This window comes from Globicephala melas, chromosome 8 (genome assembly GCF_963455315.2).
Source record: "Globicephala melas chromosome 8, mGloMel1.2, whole genome shotgun sequence".
Classification (NCBI taxonomy): Eukaryota; Metazoa; Chordata; class Mammalia; order Artiodactyla; family Delphinidae; genus Globicephala; species Globicephala melas.
This window is the reverse complement of record NC_083321.1, coordinates 39,219,835-39,243,109: the sequence shown is the minus strand read 5'-3', so window position 1 is coordinate 39,243,109 and position 23,275 is coordinate 39,219,835. Positions and strand designations below refer to the sequence as shown.

Here is a 23,275-nt window from a genome sequence, read left to right as displayed (position 1 = left end):
AGAATCCCAGAATAAATCTGGAAGAAGTCTATCTAATGATTTTCAGTGGAAAAAATGCAAAATGTTAATGATCCTCTCCAACTTAACAGATTCAAAAGTTGTATGAGAATATGACTTAACTTCATCAAACCATGGAGAGGAAGCTGCATCCTCTTAACAAAATGCCAAGGAACACCTTGCTTCCCAGGTCAGTAAGAGGAAAAATCAGAAGCAACTGCCTACATCTGTTCTTAACATTCATAGAGAAAAAACTTTAAGAATCTTTAAGTCTGAAGAGAGAGAAATGGGCCAAGAAATTTGAAGTAACTTTTCAAGGCAGAGACACACAAAATGAAGTTGAGAAGAGGATTCAACCAACTAGGACATTGCCAACACTGTAAATGGGAGTTGCAAAACAACAGCAAATTGAAATAATTAAGATTTGTCCAGAATGTCTAAGGTTCACAGGATTCAGGCTAATTACATCCTTTATAAAGTTATATGAGAGGATGATCAGTTTCTAAAGAATTAGAAAGCAAATATACTTAATGCAATAACATAAGAAACATTATTTTTTCCATAATTCAAAAACCAGTAGTTCTATCTCCTCATTTTAATCCCTAATTGTGTAATACTTGTAGAAATATGTTTATTTAAACTATCTGGCACTAGGTTAGTATTTGCTATGACTATGATAAAAATTCTTTAAAATAGGAGCAAGGACACAAACATTATAAGGGAGTAAAGATATATTTTAAAGAGAAGAAAAAATGAATTAAAATGAAGTCACATCAGCATCACTCTGAATACCTGACTGCTTCTTCACCTGGAGTATGAGTGGTCTTGGGTAACTTCAGCATTTAAATGACCTGAAATTTCCAACTTACTTGAAATAATAACTCTGGGGGTTTCATGATGAATACTTAATGCATTTTTTATGCAAAAATCCAAAACCTTCTCCCATGAATGAGAAATATAAAGAAAGGTTTGGATCTCGGATACTCTAAATACTTCACCAATATAACCTTCAATCAGAACAGAGGCAAAAACCTAATATCCATAAATTTTGCCTTAAAAGATTCTTCTGATGTTCTAGCATGGTATGAATGTTAAACTTTTACATTTTTTTTAGCATGGCCTTTTAATAGATTTTTTTAACAGGAACACAGTGCTCTTAACTGGATAGTATCTAAAAACCTCATCTAAGGCTTTACCAACCTCTCTCCCTGACAGCATCATATTCCACATATTTCTCAGCAGGGAAGATTGGCTTCCAGTGGGAAAACTTTAGTATCAGCTTTTCCAAAGAGCCTGAAAGGAGAGTTAAGCTGGATTGCTCTTCCAGAAAACAAGTATATCATTGCTGCCAAATGCTAAATCCTAACACCATGGGACATTTCCTATGATTCTGTCTGTGGTGCAGGATGAGATTCCTGTAATATTTCTCTTTACAAAATGTTCCTTCAAATAATAACAGTAATAGTAGTTATAACAGTAATAGTAATAATAAATTATAATTATAGAAGCTATGTGTTTTATGTATATATAATCTGTCAAATTCTCACAACAGCCCTGCAAGGTAGACATCATTTATCCAATTTTACAGATAAAGGAACTGAAGCACCAAAGGATGAAATAATTTGTCCAAGACTAAGAAATAATGTTGGCTACATTTATTGAGCACTTACTATGTGCTGGTAGTGTTCTAAATGTTTTAGTTGCATTAACTAAATCTTGATCTCTTCATGATAGCTCTATAATTATGTCCAATATTTGGCTGAGAAAACACAGAGAGATGCCCAGTGTCATCCACCTGGTAAATGTTGAACTGAGATTCAAACTCAGGCAGCATAGCGACAGCGCCCACACTCTTAACCAGTACACTATACTGCCTCGCTAAATATTAGAACTTATATTCAAACCCAGATCTAGCTTGCTCAAAAAACATACGGCTTTCAAAAATGAGTTCTCCCATTGCTTAAACTATACCACACAGGCAAAAGCTATCAGATGAGCAACACATACCAACATATACGCTTACTAAATATAATTCAGTGAAAATATATGTAGAAATCCAAATTATTGTTTAGAGATGTGAATAATGATAATAATCCATCAGATACATAAACACGTGTTCATTCTTGTGCTGGGTAACAGCTGCATAATCCACTGGAAAGCCTATCCCACCAGGAATCCAAAGCTCAAATGCTCCTGCCCTTTCTCTACATACACAGTCAAATGAATCCACATACCTTCATTATCATATCTTGAGGCACACAATTCCACTGGACAAATACTCTAATTTCTGATCAACATACATTCTATGAAACTGTACCTAAACTCTGCATACTTTCCATTAAGTTTATGGCCTCTATCGAAGAGAACACATTTATTCTAATATTTCTAACTACAAACTTCATCACTCCCTCTTGATCGCAATAATTATTAACTAAAATATAGTCTTTTAAAAGAGCAAAAAGTCAGAAAGAAAATCTTATTTTGTTAGAGTTGAGGTTTATATCAATGCATCCCTTTCTCTGCAATCTCACATGACTCCAGAACCTGACCCAAACCAGTTCACCCAGCCTAGGATCATATACTTAGTAGTATGATATACAAGACATGATAGTGGCTGAAGCACTATTATTAAAGAGAGATTAAAACAGCTGTACATTATGCTGAAGCACTCACTCTTCCCTTTACAAACAGACGGTCCTGGATTACAAGCAGCACTTGACCATTTAAATCACGACAACAACCAGATTTAACCAGCTGGGCCATATTCTCCTAGGCAATGCCTGTTGACCTCCTCAGTCGCAGCTGCTCAAATGAAATTCTCATTAGACAACTTATTTTCAGAAGCCAAAGGACTCTCTGATTAAATATATGTATTTAGATATAGAAGTCCTTTTTAAAGTATTCATTTTCTGACAACTGTCGCTTATGCTACAGCCCAGCTACATTGGCAACAAGATGGGTGATACAAGGATAACTAAAATTCATCATTTAATCCCAGCTGAAGGCTTTTTATCTTAGAACCATTTAAAACTGAATCTATTAATCAAAGTCTTTCTACACACTATACCCACCAATATCAACAGTGTTTTAAAAGGTAGATTCTGATATTCATTCATTCTATCCATCTATCCATTTTTCCATGCATCTGCACACCTATCTATCTATCTACCTACCTACCAACCTATCTATCTATGGCAGAAAAATTCAGGGTTAAATTTAGAACAAAACAGAAGCCTTGCCTATTTTCCCACAAATCTTACTTTCAGCGGAGGCACTTCAGACAGAACACCTTTGTTCATCAGTGTTTCAGCAATCCAGTCAAATCACTGCTCTGGAGAGGACATTTCTTGAGAGAATGGCAGATAAAATACTGGACAATTATTTGGTTAATCAAGGAATCTACCTGTAAGAGAATAACTTTCCTATTACCTAATGGTAATAGGAAATGGAGAGTTTTTGTTTTATCAAGTAGATACTGTTTTAAAATAGACCATAATAAATAAACTTTTTATAGATCAGTTACTGTATAAGAGGGGAAATGAGGGGGAAGGTATTTAGTCTGATATAGTCAAAACGTTCTCCAGGACAAGAATGACTCAGGAAAGGTCATTTATTATGGCAATCACACAAGCTTGTCACTTATGAAGTATGGTCTTCAAACCAGGAAGTAGAAGCGAGGGAGGGGTGAGTAATACATTTGAAAGCTTTTATACATCCCATGGGATAAAGGACGTCCCAGATGAGGAGATGGGGCTTTAAAAAGTCAAAGCCAGGCAAATATTGGTGGAGCTATTTTACCTCCTTAGACCTAGAGTATAATTATAATATTATAGAATCAGAAATCTATCAGAAGCTTATTAATGACCTTTTCTATAATTATTTCTCTTCTCCCATCACACTGTTCTGTTCTATCGCTCCAAGCAAATGATTAAAATTAGGCATCAAACTCAAAATAAAAAATAGAAATCCTCATTACTCCCATCTCCAAAACATGTTGTCTACTTTTCTCATTAACTGTTATACCATCCTCCTATTCACTCTGAGCTACCTTTAAACCACTCCTCTCTATTGATCTCCTCACTTTAAATGTCAGGTCCTAACAATTCTACCTCCGATATCTTTTCCATATGCACCCCTTCTTCCTTTCTTGTTTCTGCTGCTTTAGTTCAGGCCCTCATTATCTCTAGCCTGAAACAATTTCCTTAACATCTCTCTGTGCTCCCATACATCCAATACAGTGCTGCCAGATTAACTTTCCTGGAGGAAAGCTCTAATCCATCAACTTACTCTGCTAAAAAACAGTCAGTGGTTCCTCCATAACTTTCATATAGGTTGAGCTTCTTAGCCAAGAATTTAAGGGCCACTGTGATGAACAGAACCTACCTTTTCAGTCTTATACCCTATATGCATCTTCACATACTTTAAAGTAGAACCTGAAGGCTGTTTTAAAGCTCTCTGCCTGTTCCTTTTGACTGAAATGTCCCTCCCTTCCATTTCTACTTACATATATATCCTTTCATTCTCCAAGACCAGTTAAGACTCATTTTCCTATAGAACCTCTCCATGGTTTCCTAGGCAGGCACAATCTATCTTGTAAACTCCTATAACATTTTATCTATGTAGTTCTCATGGAGCTTATCACATATTAAATATGAATTAAGAGTTCATTTTGTATATGTTTTACACCTTTTACTAGAATATGAACTCTTTAAATTTAGAGACTATTGTTTTATTCATGATAGGTGTGCAATATCATGTAGCACGGTGGTTCTTAACCTAGGGTCCACAGACCCCAGGAGTCTATCCATAGAATTCAGGAAGTCTGTGAACTTGGATGGAAAAAATTCATTTTCACCAATTTTTTTAACTGAAAATTTGCATTTCTTTAAATTATTGATGCAGGCAACAAACCATAAATTCATAATATCTGTGACATTGTAACCAATAAAATAACAATATATTTTTATATCACATTGTACTTGTTGAAGATATCTCAAAATATCTTTTATACTTATCACTACTTCAAAATTGTATTTTTAGTCCCTCCATTAGATCTTGTGTTTAATGCATTAATAAAGTAGTACTTCATACCATATCAAAAAATTTTTAAATTATTTAACATTTTAATATAATTCATTTTCTCATAATTCCATGGATTTTACTTTATGCATTTAAAATAAGAATGGACCTGTAGACGTTGCCAAGCCACCAAAGGGATTCACAGCCATAGAAAGAAAGAAAGTAAGAATCCCTCAGTTCTAATATAGCACCTTGCAAAATAAGAAGAAAACTTGTAGAAAAATAATCATGATACTATGTAGCTCTTGATTAGGGCTATAAAAAATATGCCATGAACTATAGAATACTGTATAAGCATATTGTTCATAAAAATTCATAGTCTTGGCAGAAAAAGACCAATTACCCCTCGTCTAAAATAACCTTTTAAAATGGCAATTAAGATTGCTGCATACCTCCAAAGATAATTTATTATCTTTCAAAGAAAGTCTTTCCGTACATGGACAGCTACACTGTTAGACAGCTGGTCTTGTTATAATTTCAATATGATATATAATATTATATGATAATATAATGATAATATTACTAGTTCCTTTAATTATTCCTCTTATTATATAATTCTGTGTCTGTTAGCATGTCATTTGTTCTCCTCTGAGAATATCCCAACGCTTCTGAGTTCCTCTTAAAGTGTAGTGATTCTCAACACAATACTTCAGGTGCATTCTTTTGAGCAGGAAGTTCAGTGGGACCGACACCTCTTGAATCTTACATACTGTAATTCTAGTAATGCTGACTGGGATAGCACTGACAATTTTTTGGCAATATTCACTGCACTGACCCCATTGCACTCTCTGTCACCTAAAATTCATATGTTGGGTTTTTTTTTAACCATGTGTCTGCTATTTAAATGTCCTTCAGTAATTACTTGTGCAGATAGGAATTTTGGTCACAGCCTCTGGACTTGATAATAAGACCTATTAAATTTTATCTTGATGGATTAGTTTTAAGTTTATATTTTCAGTTTGTCAAAAACTTTTGACTTTTTGTTTCTTTCATACATTATATTCAGCATTCCTCCCAGATTTTTGGAATCTGTTTGATAAGCACACTTTTTATCATTTCTATTTGTACTTAATGTACTATATACGTTGATATGCACTAAAAATGCCTGAATTTCCGATGCCTAAAATATATGTACTGTACAAAACAAAGTTCTGTAGTGTACATAAAAAACATTCTTCAATAGTAGGAATATAATAACAAAGGACTCTTAAATGAGAGGTCTCATCTTACAAATGCCTCTCTTGTATCAAATCTATAACACACAATAATGAAGAAGAAAACACTAATCATTACTTGCAAGAGAAGGATGATTTTAAATTCCCTAGCAGTCTAGACCCCTCCCCCTAAAAAATCATCACAAATCAATTTCTTTATTTTTACACAACAGAGCCCTCTAAAGTATGTTGAAACCTCTTTCTTATAGAGCTAAAACAATCTTTCTGGTGAATCACAATTAAAGGTAACCTAGCAATCTCATTTATTCAGAGTTTATTGATCTGGCAGCCTCAGTTATTCTAGAATAGCCATGAATGAGGAATATAAAGTCTCTGAGCAGCCCGAAGAGTCAGCATGAAGTCCATGCACTGAAGAGCATGTATATTGCTCAGAATCTCTTAGCAACTCACCCAGAAATGTTTGTTCATATTTTAAATATAGTCCAGAATGTTATGATCATCTAATTTCATAATTGACAGATGAATATAAGAAGCAAATTAGAAAATATTCACAACTAGGTAAGAAGTAACAGTCTGAAACCTGATATGAAAGGAAGAGAAACCAAAACACACATATACACAGACACACACACACACACACACGCCAAAAAAGATATCTAAATCAAGCAGACACAGGAACTCTAAAGTTTCATAATTGCAGAGAAATAACCATAAAGCCAACTGTCCTAATTATCTCAAAGCTCTCTGGGGCCATCATTACATTATAGCATGGTAAAGTAATTGACATTTATAATAATTATCATCACAATAACTCAAATGTATGTAATTTACAGTTCATAAGACACATTAATTATTATAGTTAATTCTCAAAATGTTTGAGTTAAGAAGTCAGGTTACTACCATACCAAACTTTAAATTTTGTGGTTCAGGGAGATTGAAGAACTTATCCAGGGTCACATGATTGTTAGATAGGTATTGGAGATCATATTCTACTGCATCATGACCCTGAGTCAACAAAAAAGTTTACATTTTGTGCCATATAATCTGGTTAGTAAGATAGGGAAGCATGTAATACATTTTAGAAGCTTCCACAAAGATTGCTGATGTGGTGGACACATCACAAAAATTAATTTGAAATTTTTAAACTTCTGAGCCCTTTAAAGGAATAAAATTAACTTACATGAAAAATTCCCTTATATCAAATCCCCATTTCCCTATAGTACCACAGAGGTTTAAATTTAACTTACAATGTAAGTAGTAATCCAGAGCCATTAATTATCCTACATTTTAAAGTCTAAAATCTGTACATAAAAAAATGAAAGAATATACATAGTATAGCAATCACTCAGAGTTGATTTATTTAATTTAAACATATTATTAGAGAGTCTACTTTCATCTACTTTTTAGGACCTAGGTTAACCTAAGTGGACTCTTGTAGAGAGAGTAGAGAAGGTGGATGTTTCAGTAGATGTCATGTGTCAAAGAACTCCTCCCTTGAACATTTAGCTTTAATAGTATTAGAAACCCTCAGCTCTCAATTCTGCAACATTTGGAGGTAAAATAATAATATTTATAAATTTATAATATTTATAAAAATAAGGAGAAATAAATTAGGGGTCTTTTTCTCTTTAAACAGTAGATATTTTCATAATAAAACACTATCCATCAAGAGGAAATAAGGGAGAAAAAATAAAGTTGTGGCTAGGAAAATACCTGTACTCCCTTTTCCAGAGCAAGGCTTATAGTCAGTTTAAAACCTTGATTTGTTATTATAAGAGCCAAGTAAAATGCACAAAGTTGTAGAAAAATGGAACTATCTGCTTAACACTTCTAATGGATCACAATCTGCCATCACCATGGTAACCTCTGAATAACTTTTTCCTTGCTAGTGTCAATTATGCACTTCTCTGGCCCTTAAAACCCCACTCATTTTTTTTTTAAGCCTGGAATCTTTAAAAGAATAAAGCCCAACAGTTAAGTCCACACATACCCTCTTGTTCAGTCCGAGTCATTTCCTCAAGCTTCTTCTGTTTCAGTGTGTCCACCACATCGGCAAGGCTCCCTTTGCGGCGTTCTGGGGTTCCAAAAGTAACACTGGTCATTATCTCGCGGTCCCGACTCCCTTCGTCAGGCTTATGTGGTGAGGTAGAGGTATTTCGGAAGGAATATAGGGAACATAACTTATTATTCTCTGACTCCTAGAAAATAAAAATAAAATAAAACCATTAGAACATGTTTCTTTACATATCATTGGAGAAAAATTCCAAACTCAGAATGACAGTATATGAGGCTGAGATGGACAAATAAAATATATTAATTATCTCTGCTTAAAAAAAAATACTAAACATAGAGGTAATTATCAAAGGAACTAACCTGAAATTGTAGATTCGACCTTTTTCTTTTTAAAAAAAAAAAGCAGCCGAAGTGTTACAAAAACTTAATTTTACAAGGAACACTTCAACTTCTTACTCATTTACACCCTTCATTTAAAATAGTTCAGATTCAATTATTAATTATAAGGATGGTAAAGTTTTTCTTTTAATTGGCACTTATATTAGCAACCCTCTTCCCACAGCCTAAAATATACGTACATCAAAAAAGAACCCCATTATCCCTAAATTTAGAAACAGTAGAGAAATTAGCTTCCATATTCACGTTAATTATTCACCAGAAAATATATAAAATATCTAAATCAGCGTCAGAAAGTTAGCCAACCTGAATATTTTTGTGTGCTGGGGTTTGAGGAAAATTGTTTGTTTGTTTTCTAGCTACACATCTGTCAAAGTTATGGAAACCTCTTTCTATTTCTTACACTTACCCCTGATACTTTAGCACATAGTCACACACATTTTTCATGTGGCATTTAAAAATGATTTGTTTTTTTCTTTTTTTTAACAAGAAGACAAGTTTGTTACAGAAACACTTACACAAGAATTATTTCACATTACAGAGAAGTTGGCTAACTGGTAGGAGAGTTAGGTCCATCTTCAAGGAGAAAAAGCAAATCTTAGATTGAAAATAATAAACACCTAAAAGTTTATAAAAAGAAAATGCTTTTATAGCTCTTTAAATCGGAACTGAGAGTTTTAAGCAAACATTTTTGGCCACAGTCCACCAGTCGTCTTGCATTCACCTTATCTGTCTGTGTATGGGTATTCTCTCTCCCAATAAAAAACTGTATGAAATAAATAAAGCATCTAGGCTTTGTTCTCATCAGAAGCTTAAAAATCTTAATCACTCCTATATCTCTCTCCTTCTTCACAAAAAAAAGCCCAGTAAGCATCAAGAACTAGAGGAAGAGCATGAGGTAAAAGTTACAGCGTTTAAAAAAAAGAAAAATTTACAGAGTTAATCACTGGTAGGAAAGGGAATGAAAAGAAAATGGAATCTAGAGAATTACATTTCCACATACATTAAATGAGGTAATTGTACTCAGTAAATGCTAGATATTTAGGTATTATTGTCATTGTATACAAAGTAGGAATAAAACTTATTTTCACAATTATTGGTAGCATATAATGAGTTAACATTTGTAGAGCAACTAGGCACAGTGCTGAGCCCAAAGCAGGCAGTGCTTAGTAAATGGTAGGTATTATTATTTTGTTGGAAGGAACAGATCTAGGAATGGAGCCAAAGAGGTTTTTCCCCCTCTGGACCTAAGGAATTGCTTAGTAAAAAATATGTCTTGAATTAAATTGAGTATTGTAAAGTCTGTGAATATATTAAAAACCACTGAATTGTACACATTAAATGAGCAAATTGTATGGTATGTGTATTATATCTCAATAAAGCTGCTTTAAATTACTATGAGCCAAATCTTAATCTTTTCCACAATCCCATTGTTATCAAAATGCCTAGCACGGAGTAGATGCTCATTACATTTGCACTAAAATAAACTGAAAAGGATAAAATAAATGGGCAGGGCAGGAAAAAGAGCTCCTCTTTACCTTATCCCTAAATCTTTTCTTTCCCCAGGAAATATGTTGTATTTCATTTACTGCTTACAATAACTGTGGAGTGATGCACAGGAACCCCTTCTTTTAGATGCCAGTCATGGTTAATACATGGCTCCTTGGAATGGCCAGTTCATTCTCTACTTTGTGCAAACAAAAAACTCAGAGATATGTTTGCCAAAGCCAATTTCAGCTCTTAATAGTGTCCCTATCAGAAATGTGACCTAGGCTTTTGAATCAGTAATACCATTTGATAAATTATGCTTCAATCACTTTCATTTCAAATGCAAATTTATCTATCATTGCCTGTAAATCAAAAACAAACTCTGGCTCAACCTAAGGGATTGAAGATCAACTTAAAACAACAGTTACATGGAAGTGGTTACCTACAAATGACTCACCACTGACCATAATAAAGAGGAGTTTTCCCACCACTCTCAAATTGAAAGATGCTAGAAATGTCTCTCCAGCCTGAGTTACAGTTGTCCTTAGAGAATTTAGGCTCCATACAGTACCATTTTTTTCTCTCAGGACTAATTTCAGTCTATTTTCTCATGTCACTTACTTGTTAGATAGACTATGTTCCTTATTTTTTACTCATGGGAATGTGGTCACTGCCATCTGCACCACAGACAATAACCATGGGTTCCCACACCAATGACCCACACTGTCTTCAGCCCCATAATCTGTGCAAGGTCACTCAATACCACCAAGAAGCAGAGAACAAGAAGCTGTAAGTCATGATTTCTCCAAGAAAGCAACAAGAACTACTTGCAACATGCCACAAAGGCATCAACACGGGCAGAAGATGAAATCATAAATGGCTTAAGTCATACTATCTTATAAACAATGGAAAGGGGCAAAATTTACCATTTATGGTCTTCACTTTTTAACTTTCTAAAACTTAAGACATATGGGGGGCTTCCCTGGTGGCACAGTGGTTGAGAGTCCGCCTGCCGATGCAGGGGACACGGGTTCGTGCCCCGGTCCGGGAAGATCCCACATGCCACGGAGCGGCTGGGCCCATGAGCCACGGCCACTGAGCCTGCGCGTCCGGAGCCTGTGCTCTGCAACGGGAGAGGCACAATGGTGAGAGGCCCGCATACCGCAAAAAAAAAAAAAAAAAAAAAGACATACGGACCTCTCATGAATGGGGGTCTATAGTCAATTCATCTGAACAAAGGGGCACATAAATCCAAACATCTATCGATACAATGAAGAGATTACTGTTAGATAAAAGGCAGTAATGCCAAATCAGAAAAAGAAATTTGACAAAGAATCTCTAGTTTTTGTTCTAGGGAGCTAGGTAATTTTTAAGTAAGTTTTCTTACAGAAAAAAAAAGCTCAACTTATTCTTTAATTTCCTAAAAACAAAACTGGTCCTATGAACTAACAATTGAGGCAAGATGAACAGTGATAATATCTATCAAGTTTTGATGCATGACACTGCAGCACAGCTGTGGAGAGGTTTGAGACAACATTTGACTAAAGCAGTGCTTCTCCAACTTTAAGGTATAGAATTCCCTGGCAAGTATGTTAAAATACAGATTCCCTTACCTCTTCCCATACCCCAAAGAGTGGGGCGCAGGAATATGAAGTTTAATAAACATCCCAAGTGATTCTGATGCACCCCACTTTCAGAAACACTGATTCCGTGAGAAGGTAATGAAATGAATGTGCTTTGCCTTAATGTTATAATGTGGATATAATTATGAACATTTTAAAGAAGTCTGGTTAGTTGTGATTTTAAAAAGTAACATAAAGGAGATTATTTCTCTTCTTTTGATCTTTCTTGTGAAAACAACCAGTGTATAACATGACAGAACACATGAACATCACAAAAAGAAAAGCATATGGGGCACTGAGTAAGCATTAGTTCATTCAAAGGAAACTTATAAGTTTGTTTTCTCTTAACCCTTAACTTCAGAGTCCTCCCTAACAGTGAAGAAAATTTCAAAATACTATTTAAAAGGATCCTAGTACCAATAAAAGGACTAAAGTGATATTGATTCAGATTATCTAAGGAGCATTTCACTGGCAATTAATTAAACAGTACAAAAATTATATGTAGGTGACTGAAAAAGCATACAGTAGTACAAAAAAAAAATCATTAGGCAAAGTTTCTAGAAAATACAAGCAATTTTCACAAATTAAGAATATATAGGGCTTCCCTGGTGGCGCAGTGGTTGAGAGTCCGCCTGCCGATGCAGGGGACGCGGGTTTGTGCCCCGGTCCGGGAAGATCCCACATGCCGCGGAGCAGCTGGGCCCGTGAGCCATGGCCGCTGAGCCTGCGCGTCCGGAGCCTGTGCTCCGCAACGGAAGAGGCCACAACGGTGAGAGGCCAGTGTACCGCAAAAAAAAAAAATATATATATATATATATATATATATATATATATATAATTAAGATGTTTCCATATATGAAGGGATAGAGAAGTAAATATTAAAAACAAAACGTGTGTGAAGTGATGGATGTTAAGTAAACTTATTGTGGTAATTCTTTCACAATATATACATTATATTTTATATCTTTAATACAATGTTATGTCAATTATTTCTCAATAAAATTGAAAAAACAGATTAAAATAAATATTGTTCAGATTTTTCAGAAGTTATGAAAAACTGATCGCTCAGCAGTGGCATTAAATAACATTAAACTCAAATAGCCTTCTCATGGTACTGTTAATATAGCAAACATAATCAAATTTTTGAGCCTGTGCAAGTCTTGTTCCTTTCCCCTAGAATGTACTACATTCTCTTTGACTATGAACTCAACCCACTCTTCAAAGCTCAGCTCAAACTGCATTTCATCCTTAAAGTCCTCCCTGACTATTCTGGGCCTCACTATCCTCCTATCCCCTGAACTACACATTGAAGCAATCAGAACCATGCAATAATATACTAAACTATTCATTACTATTTTGCATGTTTTAGTCATATTTGCAACTAAATTTTAGCTTCTAACTTATGCTTCTTCTATATACCTCATGTCTTATGCTGCTTCTATATACCTCCAAAACATAAAAAAAAAAAAAAAGTCACGTTGTTGGATGATGAAACAACTATTCACCAAATATGTCAAAAATAATAAAAAATTAAGGCTAAGGGTAAAGATTCGCTCTAGCAATGACAGAATTGCTTATTTAAGCAAAACGTTAACAACTGAGATATTAAAAAATAAGGGATTCATTCAATAAAAGATGATATAGCTACACAATGGGATACCACATGGCCATTAAAAACAATATTATATATGTTGAATATAGTGTTGTTTATAGTGATGAATAATTAGAGGCAATTTGTATTTCCAATAGTAGGGATTATTTGAGGGCATTATGGTTTTATCCATATGGGGGAATAATTTGAAATCATTGAAAATCATATTTTTGCAGAAAATTTAGTGACGTGGGACTATTCATATTACTAGTAAAAAGTGTGTTAGTGAGAAACACTAATATATATATATATATTTTAATTATGTACAGAAGAAAAGAAAGAATTTCCAACAAAATGTTAATGGTCCTCTGAGTCTTGAAATAATAGGTAGTTTTATATTTTCTTTTTGAAGTTACATATATTTTGCAAATGTTCTATCATAAGTAATACTTTTAATCAGAAAATAAATACTATTTTCAAGGTTGAATATGAATACCAAAAAAAGTTGTAGAATAATTTATTTACAAGGGAAGAGGTATCAAATGGAGAAAAGGATATATCATAGTATTTTAGTATATAACTTCAATTTTGTTACATGTGTGCATAAGGGTAAATATGGCCACAAAAACAAAATCTTAGAAGATATACACCAAAATATTTATAGTGATTTATAAATGGTTATGAGATTATTGGTAATTTCTTTCCTTTTTTTGCTTATCTGTGTTTTCTAATTTATCACTGATAAACACTGATGAACATATTGCTTATGTAATAAGGAAGAACAAGAATCATTTTATAAAGAGACGCTTAGAGGAAATATATTGGGTGGGCCAAAGAGTATCTTTGGTTTTTAAGTAAAAATACACATTTTTCCTTTTCACCAAGAACTTTATTGAACAACGTATTCACCCTTTTGCTCCACTACCTTCTGCCATTTTTCCAGGCAATTTCATAATTCCATCTTCCCAAAACTTTTTATCTTTTTGAGCAAAGAACTGTTCCAGGTGTCTTTTACAGTCTTCCAGGGAATTGAAATTTTTTCCATTAGGAGAATTTTGTAAAGACCGAAATAAATGGAAACCTGAAGGTGCAATGTCTGGTGAATATGGCAGATGAATCAGAACTTCCCAGCCAAGCTGTAACAGGTTTTGCCTGGTCATCAAAGAAACATGCGGTCTTGCGTTATCCTGATAGAAGATTATGTATTTTCTGTTGACTAATTCCGGATGCTTTTCGTCAAGTGCTACTTTCAGTTGGTCTAACTAGAAGCAGTACCTGCTGGTATTAATCGTTTGGTTTTCCAGAAGGAGCTCATAATAGAGGACTCCTTTCCAATCCCACCATATACACAACATCACCTTCTTTGGATGAAGACCGGCCTTTGGTGTGGTTGATGGTGGTTCATTTTCCTTGCCCCATGATATCTTCTGTTCCACATGATTGTACAGTAACCACTTTTCACTGCCCATCATAATTTGTTTTAAAAACGGAATGTTTTCATTACGTTTAAGTAGAGAATCGCATGCGGGAATACAGTCAAGAAGGTTTTTTTCGCGTATGTGGAGTCCAAACATCAAAGCGATTAACATAACCAAGCTGGTGCAAATGATTTTCAACGCTTGATTTGGATATTTTGAGTATGTTGCTATCTCCCACATGGTATAACATTGACTGTTCTCAATTAATGTCTTGATTTGATCACTATCAACTTCAACTAGTCTACCCGACCATGGAGCACCATCCAGTGTGAAATCTCCAGCATGAAACTTCGCAAACCACTTTTGAGACGTTCTATCAGTCACAGCACCTTCTCCATACACTGCACAAATCTTTTTTGCATTTCAGCTCCGTTTTTACCTTTCTTTAAATAATAAAACATAATATGCCGAAAATGTTGCATTTTTCTTCCATCTTTAATATTAAAATGGCTACACAAAAATTCACCAATTTTGATGTCTTTTTTTTAATGCACGCTGATATGACAGCTGTCACATACAATCTAACAAAATTGTTTTGAATGAAGGTAAAGACAACTAAGTGCTACTAGAATCATCTTATGGAAAAAAGCGAACGAACCTTTTGGCCAACACAATAAAAATAATTTAAGAGAATAGAGTTTGGCCTTATTGAACATATCTAGAGAGTTAGTATATTATAGTTTCCCTATATTGAAATCAGAAAAAGTAACCAAGCTTTCTTTCCTTGGTATATCTGCATCTGAGGACTCACAAATAATATTTTCTGATAACTCTAATTATTTAAAAGGGAATCCTTGATCAGCTAAAATCTAGATCCTTATCATTATCACCCATAGTTTCCTGTTTGCCCTCAAAAGACACACAAAATCAATTTATTTCCTATTCCATGTTAAAGTTGTTCGAAGTATCTTAAGGGAGGGATTAGGTTAACAGTCCTTTTCTAGGTGAAACTCCTTCAGTTTCAACACCTATTTACCATTTGACATGGTTTCCAGACCCTTCGTCATTCTCCTCTGATACACTCCAGTCTCTAGATGTTGTTCTAAAAATGTGTTGCCAAGAACTGAATACCGAAGTTTGTTTTAGCGTGAAGAAAAGTAACATTCAGAAGGTTATGTGGTTTTCCCCATGTCACACAGGTAAAACTGGCAGAGCTAAACTCTGAATGTAGGTCTTCTGACACCCAATCCAGTGTTTTTTCCATTCCATAGGGCTATACTAAAATCACTTTCAACAGTAAAAGATGCCATAATTTCAATAACACGTACCTTCTAAATCTTTTCTTACCTTACATTTCCAGAGAGGAGCTTTACCTACTTTTGAGACAGGAATTCCACTGTTATTAACCCTAATCCAACAATTACCAAGATACATTACATTAGTTATCTACTGTATAAAAATCACCCTAAAACTTTGTGTTTAAAACGACAATAATGATTTATTATCTTTAGTGGTTTCCGTGGGTCAGGAATTCAGGAGCATCTGGGCTGGGTGGTTCTGTCTCAAGGTTCCTCATGAGCTTGCCCTTAAGTCAGTGGCTAAGGTTGGAGTCATCTCAAAGGCTTCTTTTTTCACAGATGTGAACACTTTAAGAGCTTGGGGTTGAAACCTGGGGTTCCTTGGACATCTTCCTCGATGTGGTCTCTCTACATGATCTTTTCTCTCCAGCACATTGCTTCAGACTAGCTGGACTTCTTACATGGTAGTTCAGGCCTCCAAAGGTGTATGCCCCCAAAAGAGCCAGAAGAAAGTTATATCACTTTTTCTAACCTAGTCTGGGAAGTCATGCCCTATAACTGTCAATGCAATCTATTCAATAGTAAGTCACCAAGGCTGACCCATAGTCAAGGAGATGGGAGTTAGACTATGCCTTTTTATAGGATGGAGTTATAATTATATGCTCAAATAGTTGCTGTGAGAAATGAATAATGTATAAAGCACTTAGGGGAGTGCCCATCACCTGAGTACTCAATAAATGATACCTACACTTATTATTAAATTAAAATGTCCTTTGTCCAATTATCTTTGGTTTCAATTTTCAATTCTGAAAATAGAGTCATGATAATCACTGGCACCATTTTTAGGTTTTTATTTATACTCATTCATCTAAGTGGAATAATAAATACTGAACTATATTACTCTCTTCAATATCAATGCTCAAAATCACCTTCTTTTTAAAGGCATCCCTAACTAATTCCACTAAGATCTGGCCCCTCACAAAGCTCCAATAACCTCAACATTTGTAATTAGCTTCATCTAGGGACACTATCAATTCTCACTTAACCTAACTCCATATGGATTATCTCCACTCTGTCCAGGAGCAGCTACAGTATACTACAGCTCTAATTTAGCTGGGTTTCCACCTGCACCTTGACCAGGAATGTGAATGGGCAGCCATATTGCAAGCAGAGGAGAGACTGGGGTTGCAAAAGTCAGATAAGATGTCAGAAATTAAGACAGGCAGAGACCATGGGTCAGGAATGCAATCTTGCCCTGCATAATAGAGTTGAAACCCATGTGCAGGTGGAAGCCATTGCAGTGGGAGAAATGAGTGGAAATGGCTTCTCTAAGCAGCGGCATGATCAACTTCCCTACCTGCCACCAATGAAATTGCAGAGACAGAGTATTATCCTCTCTTACCCTTTCCTCCACCTATTAGCAAGGCTGAATTAAGTGTGTTCATTCTTATTGCCTTATATGTTGTCATTTTTGTTTTGCTTTGTTTTCCATTTTAGTTATACTGTCTCTCCAGTTACAGCTTTATCCTTACTTTAGTCTGCCCTCCCTATAATAAGATTTATTGAGATATCCAATCACAGATTTGTCCCTGATTTGTGATAGCCCCCAATCTACGGCAAATCTCTGTTTCCTCAGACCCTACCCCAAATCACTCAAACAAAGCCCAAATCCTAAAAAAGTTCTTTTGAATATTCTCTTTCTGAGACACTCCATGGTTCTCTACGGTGTGAGTTCTCCCTACTGCAATGCGTAATAAACCCAATTTGCTCAACTATGGGTATGTTCCTGGTAGTCTTTGACTGGAGGGAATTAAAGGGATGCAGTGTCTGTAAAGAAATTAAAAACGATAATAAAACCAACTAAAAGTTGCTTCTGTTTTTTTTAAACCACCATGTACAGGCAAATCAACCATGTCAGTCTTCTCTGCCAAGACAGATGGCTCCACCTATCTTGGTATGTACTGCATTTATATGTTTTAAGGGACTTCCTTGGTGGTCCAGTGGTAAAGAATCCGCCTTACAATGCAGGGGACCCAGGTTCGATCCTTGGTCAGGGAACTAAGATCCCACATGCCGCAGGGCAACTAAGCTCGCGCACCACAAATACTGAGTTAGCGCACCTCAACGAGAGAGCCGGCATGCTGCAAACTACAGAGCCCACGCACTCTGGAACCCACGTGCCACAACCTGCACGCCGCAACTAGAGAGAAGCCCCTGTGCTACAAGGAAAGATACCGCATGCCTCAACGAAGATCCCACGTGCTGCAACTGAGACCCAACGCAGCCAAAAATAAATTAAATAATAAATATATATTTTAAGTTTCAAATAAGTTTTCAAGTTATATTACATAAATTACACATATACATGTATATCCAATACATTATATTGAGTTATATTACATATCTACTATATATGTACTGCTTTCTTCTGATTCCCAGTTTAAACAACTTTTTTTTTGATGAACCCAAAATACCTGCCAACTGTGCTGTATAAGAGGTATTCTACCGCAGTGCTATTGGGTAGCTGATGACAAAAAAAAAAAAAAACTTTACTTAGTCTAGGTTCCAATAATTTCTTGCTAACAAAAGAAATCTAACTTTTTTAATGTGCTCAAAACTAAACTGCTAACATTTATAGGTTCTTTCTCAGAGGAAAAAGTATGTTTTTCTCTAACGTGACATATTTTATGGAAAAGCATCAGTTTAAAGAAGCTTACATAAATGAAAATACTGAATTTGGTTCCAATTACCAACAGATTATTCCTGACAAACATTATCATTAGCTCTAACAGTAAAACAAAGTATGTTCTTTTTCTCTTTTATTAAAACTGATATTTGGTATAATATGAGATTTACGTAGCATTCGCGAATTTGCCATTCTACACTATTACTATAATATTCAATAACAATAAATATATTCATGCATGATGTGTCAGAATATAGATTTGTTACCAATATTTGCTAGTGTCATGATTCCTAAAATCTTATAAGAAAAAAATAGTGTTTTTAAAATGTTATTTTGATTCAAAGAAAATAATTACAATACCAAAAGTTTTATAAATAGCCTCATTCCTTGATATTTAATAAATGGATGTAAATATAGCATATGGAGTAAATATAGAAAAAAAAATTAGAAGTCCCCAAACTTGTCAAGACAAACACATAGAAAAGCCTTGCATCATCTATACACTATCAGAATACAGAATCAAAATCTCAAGATTCAAAGGTCCTTAAAAATCCAATTGCTCATCCCCATCTAGTTGTTGATGCCCTTGTACAAGACAAGGTAGTGTAATAGTAAACAAAGTACAGGCTCTCTGAGCCAAATTTTCTAGTTAAATCCCAGTTTTCCATCCACCCCTCATATAGCCCCAGAGTTAGTTAACCTCTCTGTGCCTTAATTTCCTCATCTATAAAATGGTATTGATAATAATAGCAGTATAGAACCTATCATAAGGTTGTTATGAAAATTTAATGAATTAATAAAAATAAAATACTTAGAATAAAAAGTGATCATTAAATGGTGGTGGTAGTGATGGTGGCCATTACAATACCCATGACAAGTGACTTTTTGTTCTCTCCTTGAACTAACATGAATAGAAGATTTAGCACCTCCCAAAGCAGTCCATTCCATCTTTGAAGGGTTGTCAAACATTCTTATTTATAGGAATATGAATCCTATTCTTTCAACGTATAGTTCCTTTTATTCCATGGGAATATTCAAAAGTGCAGCACTTTCAGTACACACACACTGCTACTATATTACCCTTGTATCTTCTCTTTTTCTAGGCAAAACATCTCTGTTTCCTTGATTTCTTTCTCATAGGAAAGACATGGTTCAGCCATCCTGCTCATTATCCCCTGAGTATGTTCCAATTTGTTTCTCCCTCTCAAAGAGTAGTGCCCTGAACTGAATGTACTCAATATTGTCTAAACAACAAAGAATTAAGGCACACTATCACAGCCTTAGAGATATTATACTTTAAAGATCTAATACCATGGGACAGATAGCCACAGAGATAAGAATACCTTATAACTTTTTGGTAATGGAACAGTAAGAAGAGCTTTAAGACAGGCAGGCCTAATAAGTGAATTCCCCAACACATGAAGTAACATTCTATCAAGGTTCAGCTATTAGCTGATTCATGTGCCTACCAACTCCAGCCAGTTACTTTCATCTGGAAATTCATTATTATTCAAACTACCATATGATGTTCAACTTAAACAACACTACCAGACTAGACTGAATTTGCTAAAACAATTTTAACTTTGAAACCAAGAAAGTAAGAACTAGCAAGAGGCTTGATGATTATAGGTCAAATCTTTCATTTTTTACCACATGGGCATTTTAAATTTAATAGGAAAAAAGTTTTAAACATTCAGAAAACTAGAAAGAATAATATAACGAATACTATTATAATGATCAGCTAGCCTGATTGACAATTATTAACATTTTGTCATATTGCTCTATGTATATATGTATGTATGTATCTATCTATCCAATTATATTGCTCGAACATTTTAGAGTACATTATTGACATCACATGCCATCTTACCCCTAAATACCTTAGCATGTATCTGCAGAAAATAAGGATATTCTCCCACATAACCACAATATGATTATCATACCTAAGAAAATGAATAATAATTCTTTTAAGGCATCTAATATACAACCCATATTAAACTTTCCACAGTTGTCCCTAAATATTTTTTTTCAAAACTGAATCCAATCAAAGTTCATGGTTTATATTTGGTTATGCTCTTAAGTCTCTTTTAATCTAGAACAAAATCCCTCTTTCTTCTCATTTAATAGCTAGTTATATTTTTTCTTATTATCATTAACATTAAAAACTCATATCCAAGGACTCCACTTTATACATTTTCATAGATTATAGAATATTTTCAAACCTGTTTATCCATGCTCATGTTGACATCAGCAAAATTTCACAGAAAATCCAGCTTTGAGCAATGTAATTTCCCTCTGATCCCTCTTTTAAATACCACCCAATCTTTTTAAATGTTTCAGGTATATAGCATTATAATTCAACATTTGTTTAGACTGCAGAGTGATAACCACCACAAGTCTAGTTACCATCCATCACTATACAGTTGACTTGCTTCACCCATTTTACCCACCCCCTCAACCTGCTTCCCCTCTGGTAACTACTGATCTGTTCTCTGTGTTTATGAGGGTTTTTTTGTTTATTTTTATTTGGTTGTTCTTTTTTTTTTAGATTCACATATGAGTGAAAACATAGGTATTTGTCTTTCTCTGTTTGACTTATTTCACTTAGCATAATACCCTCAACGTCCATCCATGTTGTTGTAAATGGCAGGATATCATTCTTTTTTATGGCTGTATTCCATTTTGTGTGTGTGTGTGTGTGTGTGTGTGTGTGTGTGTATCACATCTTCTTTATCCATTCATCCACTGATGGACCCAGGTTATAATATTATTTCCACATCTTGGCTATTGTAAATAATGCTGTAATGAACATAGGGGCGTTTATAACTCCTCAAATTAGTGTTTTCTGTTTTTTGAATAAAATACCCAAAAGTGGAATAGCTGGGTCATATAATAGCTCTATTCTTAAATTCTTGAGAAATCTCCATACTGTTTTGCATAGTGGCTGCAGAAATTTATAGTCCCACTAAGAGTGTACAATGGATCCCTTTTCTCCATATCCTCTCCAACATGAGTTATTTATTATCTTTTTAACCATAGCCGTTCTACGAGGTATAAAGTGGTATCTCATTGTGGTTTTGATCTGCATTTCCTTAATAATCAGTGATATTGAAAAGACAACCCACAGAATGGGAGAAAATATTTGCAAATGATGTGACCAACAAGGGATTAGTCTCCAAAATTTACAAACAGCTCATGAGGCTTAGTATCATCAAAACAAACAATCCAATCAAAAAATAGGCAGAAGACCTAAATAGACATTTCTCCAAAGAAGACATACAGATGGCCAAAAAGCACATGAAAAGATGCTCAGCATCACTAATTATTAGAGAAATGCAAATCAGAACTACAATGATATATCACCTCACACCAGTCAGAATGGCCATCATCAAAAAAACTACAAACAGTAAATGCTGGAGAGGGTGCGGAGAAAAGAGAACCCTTCTACACTGTTGGTGGGAATGTAAACTGGTACAGCCACTATGGAAAACAGTATGGAAATTCCTCAAAAAACTAAAAATAGAGCTACCATATGATTCAGCAATCCCACTCCTGGGCATATATCCGGAGAAAACCATAATTCGAAAAGATACATACACCCCAATGTTCATTGCAGCACTATTTACAATAGCCAAGACATGGAAGCAACCTAAATGTCCATCAACAGAGGAATGGATAAAGAAGATGTGGTACATATATACAATGGAATATTACTCAGTCATAAAAAAGAATGAAATAATGCCGTTTGCAGCAACATGGATGGACCTAGAGATTGTCATACTGAGTGAAGTAACTCAGACAGAGGACAAATATCGTATGATATTGCTTATATGTGGAATCTTTTAAAATGGTACAAATGAACTTATTTACAAAACAGAAATAGAGTTACACAGGTAGAAAACAATCTTATAGTTATCAGGGGGAAGGGGAGGGAGGGATAAATTGGGAGATTGGAATTGACATATACACACTACTCTATATAAAATAGATAATTAAAGGACCTACTGTATAGCACAGGGAACTCTACTCAATACTCTGTAATGATCTATACGTGAAAAGAATCTAAGAAAGAGTGGATATATGTATATGTATAAATGATTCACTTTGCTGTACAGCAGAAAGTAACACAACATTGTAAATCAACTATACTCCAATAACATTTTTTAAAATAATTAGTGATGTTGAACTTTTTTTTTTTTTTTTTTGCAGTACGCGGGCCTTTTACTGTTGTGGCCTCTCCCGTTGCGGAGCACAGGCTCCAGACGCACAGGCTCAGCGGCCATGGCTCATGGGCCTAGCCACTCCGCGGCACGTGGGATCTTCCCGGACCGGGCACAAACCCGCGTCCCCTGCATCGGCAGGCGGACTCTCAACCACTGCGTCACTAGGGAAGCCCTGCTGAACATCTTTTCATGTCCCTGTTGGCCATCTGCATGTCTTCTTTAGAAAAATGCTTATTCAGATCCTCTGCCCATTTTTTGATCAGGTTGTTTGTATGAGTTCTTTATATAC

The 23,275-nt window shown here is 35.0% G+C and overlaps 1 protein-coding gene across 1 annotated transcript in view; it reads right to left on the bottom strand.

The window, feature by feature from the left end:
• The window catches only part of SOX6 (SRY-box transcription factor 6), a 397,267-nt gene that overhangs the window by 338,382 nt on the left and 35,610 nt on the right, over positions 1–23,275 (bottom strand). The window contains exon 3 of the mRNA XM_060303470.1: positions 8,242–8,449. Coding sequence (XP_060159453.1) covers positions 8,242–8,449 — 208 coding nt within the window. The remainder of the gene's footprint in view (positions 1–8,241; positions 8,450–23,275) is intronic.